At 45.2% G+C, this 18,866-nt stretch overlaps 1 protein-coding gene across 3 annotated transcripts in view; it reads left to right on the top strand.

The window, feature by feature from the left end:
* Positions 1-18,866, top strand: part of LOC143942751 (SLAM family member 9-like) — a 91,334-nt gene that overhangs the window by 69,645 nt on the left and 2,823 nt on the right. For 2 of the 3 annotated variants that reach the window (XM_077464138.1, XM_077464136.1), the window contains exon 2: positions 14,461-14,772. In XM_077464138.1, the coding sequence (XP_077320264.1) occupies positions 14,461-14,772 (312 nt within the window). Of the gene's footprint in view, positions 1-6,776; positions 6,916-14,460; positions 14,773-18,866 lie in introns of those variants that run through there. The other variant, XM_077464137.1, reaches the window with a different exon arrangement.

Below are 18,866 nucleotides of genomic sequence, written 5' to 3'. Positions count from 1 at the left end.
TGCAGCTTCTTTAGGGCGTTTTGCAGGCGCTATTTCTAACGCTATAGCGCCTGAAAAACGCCCTGGTGTGAAAGGGGTCTTAGAGATGTGACCAGGCTATCCAATTGTCAAGTTGTGAATCAGAATCCCAACTGACAACCATTGGATATATACATGAAGAGCACGCCCTAAGGAGCAAGTAGAATGGCATCCCCCACTCCTGCACAGCCAGGCACACCAAATTTCCAATCACTCAGAGTCAGAGAACAGTCTGTGTCTTTGTTTTTTGTTTTGTTTTATTGAGGGATAAAAACATGGATAAAGATTGGAAGTTATGGGATGCCCACTTGACTTCAAACAACTTCAGGGACAACTCTTCCTATCTAGGGTCCTATATACTATATCCTCTTCTTCCTCCAGCACTCACTCAAGGCCCATTACAAGCAGGAACTTGCAGCCCCTATACTTGAAGATAGGGGAGACACAGCTCACAGTTTCCCGGCATTTCCTCTCTGTGGTCACTGGTCACAGCACCATCTCTTCAGGCACTGCCAACCCGCGTGGCTGCAGCTGCCTCTTTCACTAGCCCTCCAGGCTAACTTCTCCCCAGTCCTCCAAGACTGCCACTCTCTCCCCAGTCCTCCCAGACTGACTCTCTCTCCCCAGTCCTCCAAGACTGACACTCTCTTCCCAGTCCTCCCAGTCTGAACACTCACCAGCCCACCCGGGCTAACTTCTCTGGAGATCTTCCGGATGTCCTGGCCGACTGGCCAGGTCCTCTGATCCTCTCACTTGCTCCCATGTCTCCAGGAAGGGTTTCCTTCACATGTTGTAGGGGGAATTTTCCAGTAGCTCAGCTCCAGGAACTAGGTTACCCCCCCCCCCAGACTAAGGGGTGCCCAGCGAGGGCTTCCGACAGCCTCCCCAGCACTCCACCTCTATCTCCCACCTGACTTCCCCTGCTGGCATGACTCATACCTATTTATGAGCGAAGGCCCTCAAAAATGTGCATGACAGCTCCTCCTAACTTACACCCACTACATCTGGAAGCTTCTCCAAGGTTCCAGAAACAAAGGAAGGCACCAGAAGAGCTGTCAGATGAGTCATTCAGTAGTGCAAATCATTTTGGTCTGAATACAAATTCGGACAAATTTTTCATTATTCTGAGATTCCACTCCAACATCAGGTGTTTGCCTGTTCACCGAATAGCGAACAATTTGGGGCATTTGCGGCAAATTCGAAAAACCGCAGAACACCCTTTAATAGTCTATGGGAGAAATCAAAATTGATAATTTTAAAGGCTTATATGCATGGTATTGTCATAAAAAGTGTTTTGGGACCCGGGTCCTGCCCCAGGGGACATGGATCAATGCAAAAAAAGTTTTAAAAACTGACGTTTTTTTCGGGAGCAGTGATTTTATTAATGCTTAAAGTGAAAAAATAAAAGTGAAATATTCCTTTAAATTTCATACCTGGGGGGTGTCTATAGTTTGCCTGTAAAGTGGCGCATGTTTCCCAAGTTTAGAACAGTCCAAGAGCAAAATGACATTTCTAAAGGGGAAAAAAGTCATTTAAAACTACTCTCGGCTATAATGAATTATCAGTCCCGGCAATAAACATAAAAGTAATTGAAAAAAATGGCATGGGATTCCCTCACAAGTCCATTACCAGGCCCTTTGGATCTGGTATGAATATTAAGGGAAACCCCAAACCAAAATGTAAAAAAATAAAATTGTGTGGGGTCCCCCCAATTTCCATACCAGGCCCTTCAGTTCTTTGTCATATAGTAGCTTACCAATTCTTAGATGTGATGGATGCATTCGTTATTATTTTATTTATTTTTTCAGCTTGTGATCCAGCCAGCAAGTCTTGTTTTTTTTTTTTTTTTTAAATAACAAGCTCTTCAGCAGATGTTGCAGTTAGAGGGATGAGACAAACCATTTACCACTGACGGGGGGAGCGGAAAATGAGCTCAGGTATAACCCCTTAAAGCCGAGGCCGCATATGTGCGTACGGTCGGCACTAGGGAGTTAAATGCCACCAAAGGAAAGCTCTATTTGTGTTAAAAATTATATAAATGTCATTTATGTACAGTGTTGCATGACCGTGCAATTACAAGTTAAAGCAACACAGTGCCGAATAGCAAAAAATATTCTGGACCCGCAGCAGGTAAAATCTTCTGGAGATGAAGTGGATCATCTATTTTTACATGGAAGATCATTTCTAGCACCGGGGATTAGAAGTTTTAATACTTTTCTAGAATGTTATCTGTTTCTTTCCTCCAGGTAATCTAACGGCTGAGGATGTCACCATCAACCCCAATGTGACTGATAATAAGACATGTGAGGTCAGCTTGACGTGTTTGGTGGACTCAGTAGATGGAAGAAATGTGACCATCATTTGGAGGAGTTTAAACATCAGTAATGTAAACCAGACAGAGAACGTTGTGTTTGTACCTCCCAGTAATATCTACTTTACCTATATATGTACAGCAAAGAATCCGGTCAGTAATGTCTCGAAGAATGTGGTTCCCTGGCTGTACTGTAACAATGGTAAGTACACCAACAATGCAATTTGTTAAAATTCATACTTAAAAGTGAACCCATGCTATGCCCACTGAAGGGCAAACATACTATACATTATGTACACTATGGCAGCTAGCTGCTACCAAAACAACAGTACTCAACGCCAAAATCACGATGTACATTCCCGGTTAGGCAGTTGGCAAGCGGCTAGAGAAACACCGACTCTTACTTCTCATGCTGCAAATCTTAGTTGTCTTGCTGCCATTCCAAACCTCAATGCTTTGTGCCTCTGACCTGGAATACATATGCTGATAAGGAGCTTCAACTCAGATTTTGTCGATATTCTCCAGGTCAAGGAACGGCACAGTGGTGTAGTGGTTAGAACTCTCACCCTAGCAGTAAGAAGGGTCGCTGGTTCAAATCCCAACCATGATATTACCTGCCTGGAGTTTGCATGTTCTCCCTGTGCCTGTGTGGGTTTCCTCCCATAATCCAAAGACATGCAGGTAGGTTAATTGTATTCTGTTCAAAATTAGCCCTAGTATATAAATGGGGACCTTGGATTGTGGGCTCCTTGAGGGTAGGGACTGATGTGAGTGTGCAATGTACAGGGATAGGGACAATTGTAGACACTCACTCAGGTTGAACTGGATGGACTGGTGTCTTTATTCAACCTTACTAACTATGAAACTATAAGGACTTAGAAAATATTGATGTCAGTTATGCCGCGTACACACAATCGGAATTTCGGACAGAAAAAGACCAATGAGAGCTTTTCATCGGGAAAATGTCCGTATGCTCTATGGGAATTTAGCTGGCTGAATTCCCGCCAGCAAAAATTTGAGAGCATGTTCTCAATTTTTCCAACTTTCTATCGAAAATTCCAATTGTGTGTGCAATTCCGACACGCAAAAACTCACGCATGCTCAGATTCAACTACGAGATGGAAGCTATTGGCTACTGGGTATTGGCCTTCCATTTTCTAGTCCCTTCGTACGTGTTGTACATCACCGCGTTCTTGACGGTCGGAATTTGGTGTGACATTGTGTATGCAAGACAGCTTTAGCGGAATCCCGTCGGAATTCCGTTGGGAAAACCATCAGAGCTTTTTCCGAGCAAAATTCATCGTGTGTACGCGGCATTAGTCAGCATAACAGTCAGGAAATTGGAAAGAGGTCAGCAATGGCTTCCATGTCCTCTGTCAGGAAAGGTTTCTTGTGACCCTTGTTATCAATGCAAGACTCCTATTAGCTGCTTTCTTTGGGTTTGATTAGAATGGCTGGTATAACACAAAATAAAGTAATTATACATTTGAGAGAGCTATATCACCTTTTATTTTACCTTTAATTCAGGAATCACCATGGTGAACCTCATACGTCTGGTGATATCTGGCTGTGTCCTCCTGATCACCTGCTGTATATTCATCCATCATATGAAGACTGAAGTGATCTCACAACCTCCAGAGACAATAAATAACGATCTACATACGGTAGATATATTGAGATATATATAATGTATATATACAGTGAGCATATAAGTCGGCATAAGAGGGCATATATATTTTCCATCCTGGATGCAACCAGGTGATATTACCTGCCTGCTATCACAATATATAAATACATCTATCTATCTATCTATCTATCTATCTATCTATCTATCTATCTATATATATATATATATATATATATATATATATATATATATATATATATATATATATATAAGTACACCCCTCACAATTTGGAAAATATTTTCTTCTCTCTTTTCATGTGACAACACTGGAGAAATGACACTTGTCTACAATGTAAAGTAGTGAGTGTACAGCTTGTATAACAGTGTAAATTTGCCGTCCCCACAAAATAACTCAACACACAGCCATTAATGTCTAAACCGCTGGCAACAAAAGCAAGTACAACCCTAAGCGAAAATGTCCAAATTGGGCCCAAAGTGTCAATATTTTGTGTGGCCACCATTATTTTCCAGCACTGACTTAACCCTCTTGGGCATGGAGGTCACCAGAGCTTCACAGGTCACCACTCGAGTCACCTTCCATTTGTGGGACACCCCACAGATGATCAATAGGGTTTGCTGAAGACAAACAAACTAAGGACATGGATTACTGGAACCATGTCCTGTTGTCTGATGAGACCAAGATAAACGTATTTGGTGTCAGATGGTGACAAACGTGTGTGGGGGCAACCAGGTGAGGAGGACAAAGACAAGTGTGTCTTGTCTACAGTCAAGCATGGTGGTGGGAGTGTCATGGTCTGGGGCTGCATGAGTGCTGCCGGCACTGGGGGGCTACAGATCATTGAGGGAACCATGAATGCCACCATGTACTGTGACATACTGAAGCAGAGCATGATCCCCTCCTTTCAGAGACTGGGCCGCAGGGCAGTATTCCAAAAGAAAGACACAATTCTTTACATGAATCAAGTTTATGATTCTTTTTATTGATGTTTTTAAATCCCAGTTCCAGGGGCGGACTGAGAACTCATGGGGCCCCGGGCAATAGGAGATCATGGGGCCCCCCCTGTGTCCCAGCCACACTGCCCACATTACATACATTGGTCTCTACCCCCTTTAGCTGCAGAGGCAGCAGCTGAGGATGTACACATGCTGTGGCACGAATTATACCCCCTGTTGCTTTTGGTGGGTGCTCGTGACCCAATCAAGTGCACACACCCAGCAACAATGTGCAATGCACGCAGTAGCATCATGCTAGTGTGGGATCCAAGGGGTTAAAGCAGATTATGTGATGAGGCAATACAACGCCTGCTTTAGCCACTTGGTCGCTGTCCTGGATAAGGTTGCACAGCCTTTGCAGAGCAAGTCCCATGCCAAGCGTGACAGGGTGTATAATTTCTGCTGAGGCTGCAACATGTGTACACCCCTGGACCCCTAGGATGGAAGCAGAGAGGGATCCCTGGGATGAGGGCAGAGAGTGGCCCCTACCTATAATAGGTATAAAAAAAAATTTTGTAGGTTTTCACAGATTATTGTTATATACATACATATTAATTAATATTTAAGAAGTTTTTTTTTTTCTTTTAAATAATTTTAGATTTTGAATTTTTATTAAATTTGTTTGTATCACTCAAAAAAAAAAAATATGTTTTATAATTCATGTTGCACAACACAACTTGTATTTTATTATTTATTTACAGAAACTTACGTAAAATAGCATACAAGTCTTTTACAGCATGGATACATGGCTATCTGGGCAAAGGAAATGGAAGGCCCATACCTTCATGTGCAGTTCATGCAGTTAGATCAGCTTTTCCAGACCCAGATGGTCAATACGTTGGATTTAAATATTCTAATGATTATGACTCAGGAGACTTGGCATTGGAATTTTAGCTATAATAAACTACTTAAACTAAATGATAAAAATAACCTACATTCTTATATTTTAAAATGCATCTGTGCAATTTTTTTGACATTTGCTTAAATAAAAATTTAAATCTGCATTTATGTGTTTTGAATCCTTTATTTTATTTGTCTAGTTATTCAGTAACATTATTTTTTTATATATAATATTAATATAAATAATAATAAATAATTTGTTATCATATGAAATAAATTTATTGTTTAACAATGTAAATGAGTCTTGAATAAACAAACTATTTTAAAGGAGGGGAAGTCAAGAAAAACGTGTATTTTCTCTGGTGCCCTCTGTCCCCATGACCAGCGTTCCAGTTGGCTTCGCTGCATCCAGGTGACCCTGGTGGCCATCTTGGGTCATGCAGAGTCTTTTTAGATCTCTTTCCCCAGGTTTTGGTGTGCATTTACAAAGTGGCTAGTTTGGGAGAGTATACTGCCTTGTCAGGAACAACACTAGTGGTAGGGAGAGGTTCTGGAGGAGTATGGGAATAGTAGGGCTTACATCTGTACTTCTGAAAGCTCCCTCTTGGGTTGGACCGGCCAAGCCGCATTCCACCTCCCTTTGGCAAACGCTCTTCAGTTGGGGTCTACTACCACTGACTCTACGCTGCATTGACTGTAAGTTCCGGGTCGGGTGAGCTCTGAGCCGGGCTGTTGTTCTATTTGCAAGTTCTTCAATTCATCACTTACTGTACTCCGGGCCTTTGTGTGATTACTGCACCATGCCATCCACCTACCCAACAAACAGACCTGGTTTGCCAAATTCACACAGCTTCATTTTACTTCACACTTTAGTAAATCAGACCTACATCATCCTCCACCACTGAGAGTTAAATTTATATTTTGAGATACAAAACTTATTTTTTTCTCTGTCCTGCTTACACATACTTCCTGTGGTTTATAGCGGATGTACAGTATAGATCAGTCTGTGATATGACCACCGACCATTGACTTTACCATTTGACACGAAGAAAGAAAATGTCTCCCGTCTACTTCTGGATCGTTGTGTTGTTGAACCTCCAGATCTGTAAGAATGCCTTCAATCGTTTCTTTAGCAATGTTATTTTGTATAGACAAAGCTTTTTTTGTTTTGTATACAGTAAGGAAGGGTTCAAATCTCTTCTAGTTTATTTTACTGTCTATGTACCATCAGGGAAATTCTCCATCATTTTCTCTCCTAGAGACACAACAGGAAAGCTAGTGGAAATCTTCCAAAATTATGGGAATTCCCCTCTTTTATTATTATTATTTTGATTATACAGGATTTATATAACGCTGACTGTTTATGCAGCGCTTTACAACTTGAGGGTAGACAGTACAACTACAATACACTTTATTACAGGAGGAATCAGAGAGCTCTGCTCATTAGAGCTTACAATCTAAGAGAGAAGGTCAAGAGATACAGGAGGTAATAACTTTGGGGGGATGGGGGGGCTGATGGAGAAAATAAATGTGCAGTTGTTAGGTGGGGGGCAGACAGGCTTCCCTGCAGAGATGAGTTTCAGGGATCATCTGAGAGTGCACAGAGTAGGAGATAGTCGGACAGATTGGGGTAAAGAGTTCCAGAGGATGAGAGAGGCTCTGGAGAAGTCCTGGAGGGGAGCATGGGATGAGGTGACGAGGGAGCTAGAGAGCAGGAGGTCTTGGGAGGAACAAAGAGAACAATTTGGTTGGTATTTTGAGACTCGGTTAGTGAATGTAGCTAGGGGCCAGGTTGTGGATGGTTTTGTAAGTAGTTGTTAGTATCTTGAATTTAATTTGTTGGGTGATTGGAAGCCAGTGGAGGGATTGTCAGAGACGAGTAGCAGACGCAGAGTAGTTTGTAAGGTGGATGAGCCTGGGACTGAAGGGAAGATAGCCTAATTAAAGGTAATCCAATGAGGAGGGAGTTGCAGTGGTTGAGGCGGGAGATGACCAGGGAGTGGACTAGAAGCTTTGTGGTGTCATTGGTTAAGAAGGGGCGTATCTTGGAGATGTTGCGTAGGTTGAGGTGGCAAGATATGGACAGTGATTGGATGTGGGGTCGAAAGGAGAGTTCAGAGTCCAGAACTACACCTAGGACTTTGGCATGGGGGGACGGGTTTATAGTTGAGCCATTTATTTTGGACGAGAAGTCAGGAGAAGGGGCAAAGTAGGGGACGAAATATTATGAGCTCAGTTTTGGATAGATTGCGTTTGAGACCCTTGTACACACGGTCGGAGATTCAGACGGAATGTGTCCGATCAGACCGTTTTGTCGGATAATCCGACTGTGTGTGGTCTACATCGGACTGTTTCCGTCGGAGTATCCAACAGACCAAGTTTTCCAACTTGGTAAAATTTTCCAACAAAATGCTCCGATCGGACATACTCCGATCATGTGTAGAGAATTCCGATCGGACAAAGTGGCACGCATGCTCAGATCAAATTCCTACACCAAAGCTATTGGCTACTAGCCTACGTAGTCCCGTCGTAACGAAATAACGTCATCACGTCGGATTTTCCGACAACTTTGTCCGACCGTGTGTATGCAACAGTTTCGGACAAAATCCATCGGACAAAATCCGACGGAAAAAATACAACGGATTTGGTTGTCGGAATCTCCGACCGTGTGTACAAGGGCTTACACAGTGCAGGTGTCCCTATTGGAAGATTCCTGTTCACCTCATATTCTGGTGACAACTCTAAAACTTTGGATTTGTCATCATTTTTTTTTTTGTGACAATGGTCACCAGAACAAATATGGAGGGCAAATCTCTGCAATGGAGACGGCAATAAAAACTTGGTAAAGGGTCTAAGTCATATATTTTATAACAAGCGCTGTTTTATCTCCACAAATGTGAGTGTTCCTTTTATACAATAAATATTCTAGGGGGCCCCATCAGGGTTGCCAGCCTCAGTAAAACCAGGGACAGTATGTAAAAATCTGTGTTTTTTTTACATCTGTCTCTGAAATGTCCCTTACCGACATCCTTTTGGTCTAAAAACCCTTAGGCCGCGTACACACGCGCGGACTGTTTGCCCAACCTTGTTCGTCAAACAGTTTCGGCAAACAGTCCGCTCAAAATTTGCATGAGCGGACTTGCCCACACACGAGCGGACTGTTTCAGCGAACTGTTTGCCAAACAGTTCGCTCAACTTTTGAAATGAACGGACTCGCCCACGTAAGGAGGAGGCAAATCCGCCCATTTCGAGCGCGTGTACAGGTAGGCGGGGCCCGCGAAGGAGACGTCGCGGGCTCCGCCGCCTGGAATGGGCTTAAAGGGGAACCCCAACGCCGAAAAAAAGCGGCGTGGGGGTTCCCCCAAAGTCCACACCAGACCCTTGTCCGAGCACGCTACCCGGCCGGCCAGGAAAGGGGGGCGAGCGAGCGCGCCCCCCCTCCTGAGCCGTACCAGGCCGCGTGCCCTCAACATGGGGGGGTGCCTTGGGGAAGGGGGGCCACGCGCCCCCCCCACCCCAAAGCACCTTGTCCCCATGTTGATGAGGACAAGGGCCTCTTCCCGACAACCCTGGCCGTTGGTTGTCGGGGTCTGCGGGCGGGGGGCTTATCGGAATCCGGGAGCCCCCTTTAAGAAGGGGGCCCCCGGATACCGGCCCCCCACCCTATGTGAATGAGTATGGGGTACAATGTACCCCTACCCATTCACCTGTGAAATAAAGTACAAAAAAAAACACAACACAGGGAAAAAATATTTTATTGCACAGCTCCGGGGGGGTCTTCCGTCTTCGGGGGTCTTCTCGCCGGACTCCTCCGCTATCTGTGTGTAGCTCTTTTACTAGCGGAGGAGTCCGGCTTTCTTCCTCCCCGCCGCCGGCCTCTTCTCCCGACTTCGGGGGTCTTGTCCCCCTCTTCGGTTCTTCTGCCGGGCCACCGCGCCTTCTTGTAGCTCTTTTACAGGCGGTGGCCCGGTCTTCTGTCGCCGCTGTCGTCGCCGCCGCCGCCGCCTTCCGTTCTTGTTCTTCTTCTTGTTCTTCTTCTTCTTCTCCTGGAGATGTTGACTCGACGAGCTCTCCGGCCGGAATGCCAGAGCCGCGCTGTGCGGTCACTTATATAGTGACAATGGGGCGGTGTCACATGGTATATGTCACATGGGTTGGTCACATGGGTTGATGTCACATGGGGACTATGACATCGTAAGGGGGCGGGGTCACCATGTGACCAACCCATGTGACATATACCATGTGACACCGCCCCATTGTCACTATATAAGTGACCGCACAGCGCGGCTCTGGCATTCCGGCCGAAGAGCTCGTCGAGTCAACATCTCCAGGAGAAGAAGAAGAAGAACAAGAAGAAGAACAAGAACGGAAGGCGGCGGCGGCGGCGACGACAGCGGCGACAGAAGACCGGGCCACCGCCTGTAAAAGAGCTACAAGAAGGCGCGGTGGCCCGGCAGAAGAACCGAAGGCGGCGACAGAAGAACGGAAGGCAGCGGCGACAGAAGACCGGGCCACCGCCTGTAAAAGAGCTACAAGAAGGCGTGGTGGCCCGGCAGAAGAACCGAAGAGGGGGACAAGACCCCCGAAGTCGGGAGAAGAGGCCGGCGGCGGGGAGGAAGAAAGCCGGACTCCTCCGCTAGTAAAAGAGCTACACACAGATAGCGGAGGAGTCCGGCGAGAAGACCCCCGAAGACGGAAGACCCCCCGGAGCTGTGCAATAAAATATTTTTTCCCTGTGTTGTGTTTTTTTTTGTACTTTATTTCACAGGTGAATGGGTAGGGGTACATTGTACCCCATACTCATTCACATAGGGTGGGGGGCCGGTATCCGGGGGCCCCCTTCTTAAAGGGGGCTCCCGGATTCCGATAAGCCCCCCGCCCGCAGACCCCGACAACCAACGGCCAGGGTTGTCGGGAAGAGGCCCTTGTCCTCATCAACATGGGGACAAGGTGCTTTGGGGTGGGGGGGCCGCGCGGCCCCCCCTTCCCCAAGGCACCCCCCCATGTTGAGGGCACGCGGCCTGGTACGGCTCAGGAGGGGGGGGGGCGCGCTCGCTCGCCCCCCTTTCCTGGCTGGCCGGGTAGCGTGCTCGGACAAGGGTCTGGTGTGGACTTTGGGGGAACCCCCACGCCGATTTTTTTCGGCGTTGGGGTTCCCCTTTAAGCCTATTCCAGGCGGCGGAGCCCGCAATGTCTCCTTCGCGGGCCCCGCCTACCTGTACACGCGCTCGAAATGGGCGGACTTTCCGAGCGGGAACAGTCCGCTCATTTCGAAAGTACAGCGGACTGGCCCACACACGGGCGGACTGTTCGCTCAAACACAGTTTCAGCGGACAGTTTTTCGGAATTTCCGAAAGACTTTGTCCGTCCAACTGTCCGCTGAAACTGTCCGCTGAAAGCCCACACACGAGCGGACTGTCCGCCCAAACACTGTTCAGCGGACAAGGTTGGGCGAACAGTCCGCCCGTGTGTACGCGGCCTTAGATTATAGCTGCCCCACCTCTCCGGTACCTTCTCAGCCAATAGAAACATGTCTGTGTATACTGTGTGATTGTATACTGTGTGTGTGTGTTTGTGTATACTGTGTGGCCCCATAATGTCTGATTTCCTGGGGGCCCCATAATCTCCTATTGCCCGGGGGGAGTCATTGATTGTGATGTCGCAGATTTGCGGTTCAGTCTCTAGTCCAGGAACTGCAGCACAAGATGGTTCCGCAAATAGCGACTGACGCCGGCTAGCGTCACATTCCATGGGTTCAGAGGTAAGAGGGCAATGGGCCGACACGTGTCCCGCCTCATGGCATCTCCAACACTGGATAGGGCCTGGTCTCTTTGGCAAGGAGTCCTTTTTTGAGCCCCTTAGCCACCCGGGACCATCAGCAGTCTTTTGTCCCTGAGACACAGCTTGAGCCCTTTTCCCCCCATCAGCAGCCCTCCACACTCCCCCAATAGATGGAAGTCTCTTACCAGCTGACGGTACCGATCTGGCGCTCCGGAGAGGTGAAGATGCTGCAGGAACATCACGGAGGTAGTCCTCAGTCGCCTGGAACCTCTCCACAAGGTTGACAAGTTCGTTTGCATTCTTAGGATCACCTTGTCCCACCCAGCGTTGCAGGTCAGTAGGAAGTGCTCGGAGGTAGCGATCCATCACGACCTTCTCTAGGATTTGTGCAGGAGTAGAAGTGTCTGGCTCCAACCACTTTCTTGCCAAATGGATTAGGTCATACATCTGGGACCTCGCTGATCTGTCCGGACTGTAGCTCCAGTTGCGTACTCTCCGGGCACGGACTGCAGTAGTAACTCCTAATCGGGCAAGTATCTCCGCTTTTAGCCGAGTATAGTCCTTAACCTCTTGCTCACTGAGGTCATAGTAGGCCTTTTGAGGTTCACCTGTTAAATAGGGCGCAATTACCTCTGCCCACTCAGCGGCTGGTAACTTCTCTCGCTCAGCCACGCGCTCAAATACTGTTAGATAGGCCTCAACATCGTCCTCAGCAGTCATCTTTTGCAGCGCTTTCTGCACAGTCCTTCTCCCAAAAAAAATCTCTGGAGCGGCTCCCATCACTGTGGGTGGATTAGCAACCACAGGCGCCTCTCGAATTGCTATCAGGTGCTCGATAAGTTGTTGTTGTGCAGCCATGGACTGTTCATGTCGTTGCTGTTGTTGCAAACTCACTTGCATAAACTGCTTCAGCATCTCCTCCATGTTGCTGGACTGTTCTTGGAGTGTAGTTGCAGCTTTCACCCAAGACATAAGCAGCTGTAGCCAAGTCTGTCCACACCGTTGCCCCTAGCAACCGTGTTGCCCGCTACCTCCACCAATTGTAAGGGATCTTCCCGGGGTAGGGTGTGTTTGGACACAGTTCACAGCAGACTTGGAATTTATAAATCAGATCTTGGCGTTTATTCGTGGTACAAACAGTCCAGCAAACAAAATATACAGCAACACCGTGCTTTCTAAGTACAACAAAAATAAAAGTCCTAGCCCGGCTGGGCGCTTACTAACAGGTTCTGCTCACCTATCTGACACTTACAAACACAGCGTCTTTCGCCTGGATGTCGCAGGGTGAGTTTTAGCTCCAGCAGTGGCTGTGCTTGCAGCTTCCTTCAACACACAGATTGTTCATTCCCTGGCTGAGAGCAATCACCTGCAGACCCTACAGAGCCTTTAGCTTCCCAGGCTAATTAGGATCAAAGCTCACCTGATCCCAAACCCAGAACTGGATCGGGGGATGTGGAATGACAGGTCCCTCTACCAAACCTACCTGCCATTCCATATAAACCCAGGCCCGGCAAAATTAAATAACAACTCAGCAGCATATCGCTGCTGAGAAACTGATCCATCCTGGATTTACCATCTCACACTGTGTAGCAACCTAGGTGAGATGTACACCCCCTCGATCACTTCTCCAGTGACATGTCTACAATATATATATATATATATATGTATATATATATGTATATATACACATATATATATATATATATATATATATATATATATATATATATATATATATATATATATGTATGTATATATATGTATATATATATATATATATATATATATATATATATATATATATATATATATATATATATATATTTGGGTGTTCTAAGTAATTTTCTAGCAAAAAATAATGATTTTAACTTAAAACCAACAACTGTCAGAAAAAAGTTTAGTCTTTAAAGTGGTTGTATACCCACTCAGAATTATTATTATTATTTTTTTAAAACAAAAAAAAAAACCTGTAAGGCAAAGGCATAATGAGTTAGTATGCAGCGCTGTGAGTGGCCAGAGCCGCGATGACGTCACTCCCGTGCCTGCGCGGGAGTCTTCTTCTCAAAATGTTGGGAGATATATGCACAGCTACATTATACTAAAGAGTGTTGTTGCCTCCAGTGGCGCTGTTTAGACGCCTCTAAGCCTTGGTTCACATTAGAGCAATTTGGCATGCGATTTGAAATGGGCGGCAATGGCACCGTCCAAATCGATGCAATGCCAATGAACCTAATTCATCTTCAGCCCAGAAAAACACAAAACACTTTCTCCTCCCTCTTCATCTGGGAACAGTAGTCCAATGGTCCATATAAGCCCACAGCATGGCTCCCTTCCTGAACTCCCTCTTTCTACTGCAGCCAGCATAGAACTCTGTGGTGCTCCTTTGACTTACCAACTCCCCCTAGTGGCAGGAGGCAGACAGTGAGATTAAATCCAGCAGGTCAGTTCAGTGATAGTGCAGAAAGAGCTGCTACAGTACAGTATCCTTATAACCAAGCATCTGGCTACACATATTTGCATGCTTTCAACCTTGTAGTACCAGTATGGTAAAGACCCTTGTCTGTTCCAACTTGATGTGCCACTGTGTATGAAGCCAGATCCATAAAGGCATAATGTGACCTGTTGGCAATTTGATTGTGAACCAGGTCCTCTCACCCAACGGCAGTACCTGACCTCACAAAGGTTCTGTGGGCTGAATGGACACACATTTCTCGACGCCTCCAAAATATTCTACAAAACCTTCATACAACATGTTATATTCACAATCGGATTTGGGGGTGGGGGTGGGACGACGACTCTATATTAATGCAATGTCTATAGATTTCTAACTTTATGTATATTATTGTAAATTATTGTTTTTATTCATCAGATGTAATGAGTGAGGTACCCTGTGAAGGAAGAAATGTAACTGGCGCTCTAGGAGGGGCCGTCACCCTACAAATTGGTCACACCGGGGTCCCGTCTATTACTTGGGGTTTTAGTAAAACAGGAACTCCTATCGCCACAACAACACCGGGAGGATCTCCTGCAATTGTAGAAGAACAGTTTAAAGGAAGACTGAGCAGCACATCTGATGGATCCTTGACAATAACCGAGCTAACACTGGAAGACCAAGGGACCTACCAAGCGCGATATGTCATAAATAACATACAAATATGCTTCTATCATCTCACTCTGTTCAGTAAGTGTCCATAGAATTTGTTTTGCAGGGTAAATCTATATGATCTTATATGATATGAGGTCCATTGTATTTTCATTTTAGATAATCATGTAAAAGAGATTTTTTTTTTTTTTAGTTTTGAATAAGATTGGACGGATAGAATGGGGAGTAATTAGACTTGATGTCAGGTTTTTATTGCTGTCTGTGCCCCAGATAAGGAGATTCCCCCTCTCTGTTTGTCCTGACGGTAGTTATCATCGTCAGAGGAAAAAAATTCCAAATGTTGGGTTGTCAACAGAACAGAATTAGCCCCCGTACACACGGTCGGAAATTCCGACAGAAAAGGTCCGATCGGATTATATTGTCGGGAAAATCCGATCGTGTGTGGGCTCTATCGGACTTTTTCCGTCTGAATTTCCGACAACAAAATTTGAGAGCAGGACCTCAAATTTTCCGACAACAAAATCCGATCGGACTTTGTCCGATCGTTTGTAGAGAATTCCGATCGGACAAAGTGCCATGCATGCTCAGATCAAATTACAAGACCAAAGCTATTGGCTACTAGCCTGAACGTAGTCCCGTCGTAACGAAATAACGTCATCACGTTATGTACAATCGGATTTTCCGACAAATTTGTTCCGACCGTGTGTATGCAACACCAGTTTCGGACAAAATCCGTCGGAAAAAAATCCAACGGACTTTGTTGTCGGAATGTCCGACCGCGTGTACGGGGGCAAGGAGAGGAAATTTACCAACAGGGAAACACCAGCTCTGGTGACCCTGGTTCACTGTGGATGGCTTTCCTCTCATTTCCTGTTTTGGCAATAGGACAGGAAGTAAGAGGACATCTCCCCAATAGGACAAAGAAAATAAAAATCTGACGGTGGTTCTAACCCTCCCTTACTCTATTCAAAAATAAAGAAAATGTTCTACTTTAAGCAATATCAGATGTCCCATCGCTTTCATGATGAAGGAGGTTTGAACCACTGAAAAAAACGTCGGCTACCCTTTCAGTGGTTCCCTTGCTTTTTTTTTGGAATAAACGCTCATATGTAGACCTTTTAGCAGTGGTGTAATATTTAATTTTTAAAAATGTTTTCTCTATACATGCAGCAGGTTTACTGTTCCCAATGACAACTCACCTAACAAGTGCTTCTTCGGGACCTGGTCTGCCCCCTTCCCCATATTGCAGGGATATGCAATTAGCAGACCTCCAGCTGTTGCAGAACTACAAGTCCCATGAGGCATAGCAAGACCCTGACAACCACAAGCATGACACCCAGAGGCAGAGGCATGATGGGACTTGTAGTTTTGCAACAGCTGGAGGTCCGCTAATTGCATATTCCTGCCATATTGGATATATAGATGAATTTTGCCCACAATCGTACCCATTAGTATGATCTGTAGGTTTACAAGATTCTATCTTCTGATTGGCTATTAAAAAAAATATATACTTTAGGTGTGGCACTACAATACACCTCCCACATAAATCCTGTGCAAGTCGATACTGTGATATTATACAAGAGTGCAAACCCAATATCACACCTCCCAACTTTTTGAGATGGGAATGAGGGACACCTATTAGCAAAAGTATGCAGGCATAGGGCACACCTCCTGCCACGCCCCCTTAAAGGAGATATTTACATAAAAAATAATAATTAAACCTACAAGTGTTTTTTTTTTTTTTTTTTTTTTTTACCATTATTATTTCTTTATATTGGCTTTTGAAATTTACAAATGCAGCAATTTCGAATTTGGATGAAAGGATTAGCGCTGGGAAACACTTCTTGAAAAACAAAAAGTGCATTTTATATACAACTATATAGATCAGATCAAAATGAGGGACAAATGAAGGGGAAAGAGGGACAGAGGGACTTTGTTCCAAACCAGGGACAGTTGGGAGCTATGCAATATAGTCCTTTTCAAAAAATGCAAATACTCACTATGTTAACCACTTCAGTCCCGGAAGGATTTGCCCCCTTAAAGCGGAGTTCCGCCTTTTTTTTTTGTAAAGTCAGCAGCTACAAATACTGCAGCTGCTGACTTTTAAAATATGGACACTTACCTGTCCAGGGTGCCCATGATGTCGGCACCCGAAGCCGATCTGTCTCTCGACTCTCAGGTGCTGCCGCCGCCATCTTCAGTAAGGGAATCAGGAAGTGAAGCCGCATGCTGCGCATGCGTGACTCTCGCTGCGCATTCCCACTGGTCCCTGCTGTCTACTGGGACCTGTTTGTCTCCCAGAAGACAGCAGGGGGGGGCGGGAAGTGGCATAGAAACCCGCGGGTGGCACAGGGTATCTGACAATTGTGCAGTCGTGCGACGTTGTACCCAAACAAAACTGATGCCCTTTTTTACTCCACAAATAGAGCTTTCTTTTGGTGGTATTTGATCACCTCTGCGGTTTTTATTTTGTGCGCTATAAACAAAAAAATAGCCACAATTTTAAAAAAATATATATATATATTTACTTTCTGCAATAATACATATCCAAATAAAAAAATATAAAAAAAACAAATGTATTCATCAGTTTAAGCTGATATGTTTTCTGCTATTTTATTGGTTAAAAAAAAGAATCGCAATAAGCGTATATTGATTGGTTTGCGCAAAGATTATAGCGTCAACAAAACGGGAAAGATTTTGTGACTTTTTTAAATTTTATTGTTTTTACTGGCAATGGCAGCAATCTGAGATTTTTAGCGGGACTGCGACATTGCGGCCGACAATTCTGACCCTAAGTGATACTTTTTGGTGACCAGTGACATTTACAGTATCTCACAAAAGTGAGTACACCCCTCACATTTTTGTAAATATTTTCTTCTGTCTTTTCATGTGACAACAGTGAAGAAATGACACTTGTCTACAATGTAAAGTAGTGAGTGTACAGCTTGTATAAAGGTATACAGGTTGTCCCTGTAAATTCGACAAAACTAGATTCAAATCCCACGGCACAAGGGTTACCCCTTGTATAAAAGCCCGGACCAAAGAATGTGATGCAAGGGGCCTCTGGAAAAACACTGACAAGGCCAAGATCTGACCCTTGATAGTACTCAAGGCTAGCTTCATTTCCACCCCTAATTGTAGGAAGGCAAGAATTCTACCTATGACATACTTCCGATGATGCCATCTTTTGGTTTCACACCAAGAAACGTCGGCCTTACAGACCCTATAGTAAATGGTCCTAGAGGCTGGCTTTCTTGCATTAATCAGGGTTGTTACCACTGAACCTGAAACCCCCATGACTCTTTAGAATGTGGGTTTCAATAGTCAAACCGTCAAATTTAGCTCTTGTAAGGCAGGATAGAATACCGGCCCCTATTGACGCTAGACGTTCTCCTCCCTACAGGCTGGACACTACTCATCTGTTTAGGAACCGATTCAGACCTTTGAGATCTAGAATGGGTCTCACATCTCCATTCAGTTTTGGCACTGTGAAGAGATTTGAATAAAACCCCATGCCCTGCTCTTCTGAGGGGGTTTCTATGATCACCCCTTGAGATATCAATCAGTCTAGCACCTGAAATAAAGACCCTCTTTTCAATGGGTCCTTGGGAACTTTGACTTTAGAAAATGAGATGGGGGAAACCTTAGTTTGTATCCCAGAGATTCTGTGGAGATGACCCATCTGTCCTGGAACTCTTCTTGCCAGGCTCCTGAAAACGGCAGAAACCTTCCCCCCACTCGAACGAGCGGGGGCGCCCCTTCAGAAGGAGGCCTTGGTACTCTGTTTTGCAGACTTTTGCCCCCAGGGTTTTTTCTGGCTCTGAGCTTGGTTTTGAGACCTACCTCTTGGACCTGACTGCAGAGGCTATCACAACTGCCTAGAGGCTGTACGCCCTGGAATTGGAGAAACAGACCGTTTAAATGAAGGCATTTTACCCCTTTTTACTGGAAGAAGGGTACTTTTACCATCTGAGATTTTTTGGATGTACTTATCCAAATCATCCCCGAAAAAATGTTCCCCATGAAAGGTAAAACCAGCCAATAGCTTTTTACATGGTAACTCAGCTGACCAATGCTTAAGCCAAAGAACTCTCCACTAAGGATGAGCCAAACACCACCTGGTTCGGTTAGCACCAGAACCTGTGAACAGACCTAAACTTCATGCGAACTTT

The sequence above is a fragment of the Lithobates pipiens genome, unplaced genomic scaffold (assembly GCF_037356315.1).
Source record: "Lithobates pipiens isolate NorthernLeopardFrog02 unplaced genomic scaffold, aLitPip1_a1.2 Scaffold_30, whole genome shotgun sequence".
Taxonomy (NCBI): Eukaryota; Metazoa; Chordata; class Amphibia; order Anura; family Ranidae; genus Lithobates; species Lithobates pipiens.
This window is presented reverse-complemented; position numbering and strand designations above follow the sequence as displayed.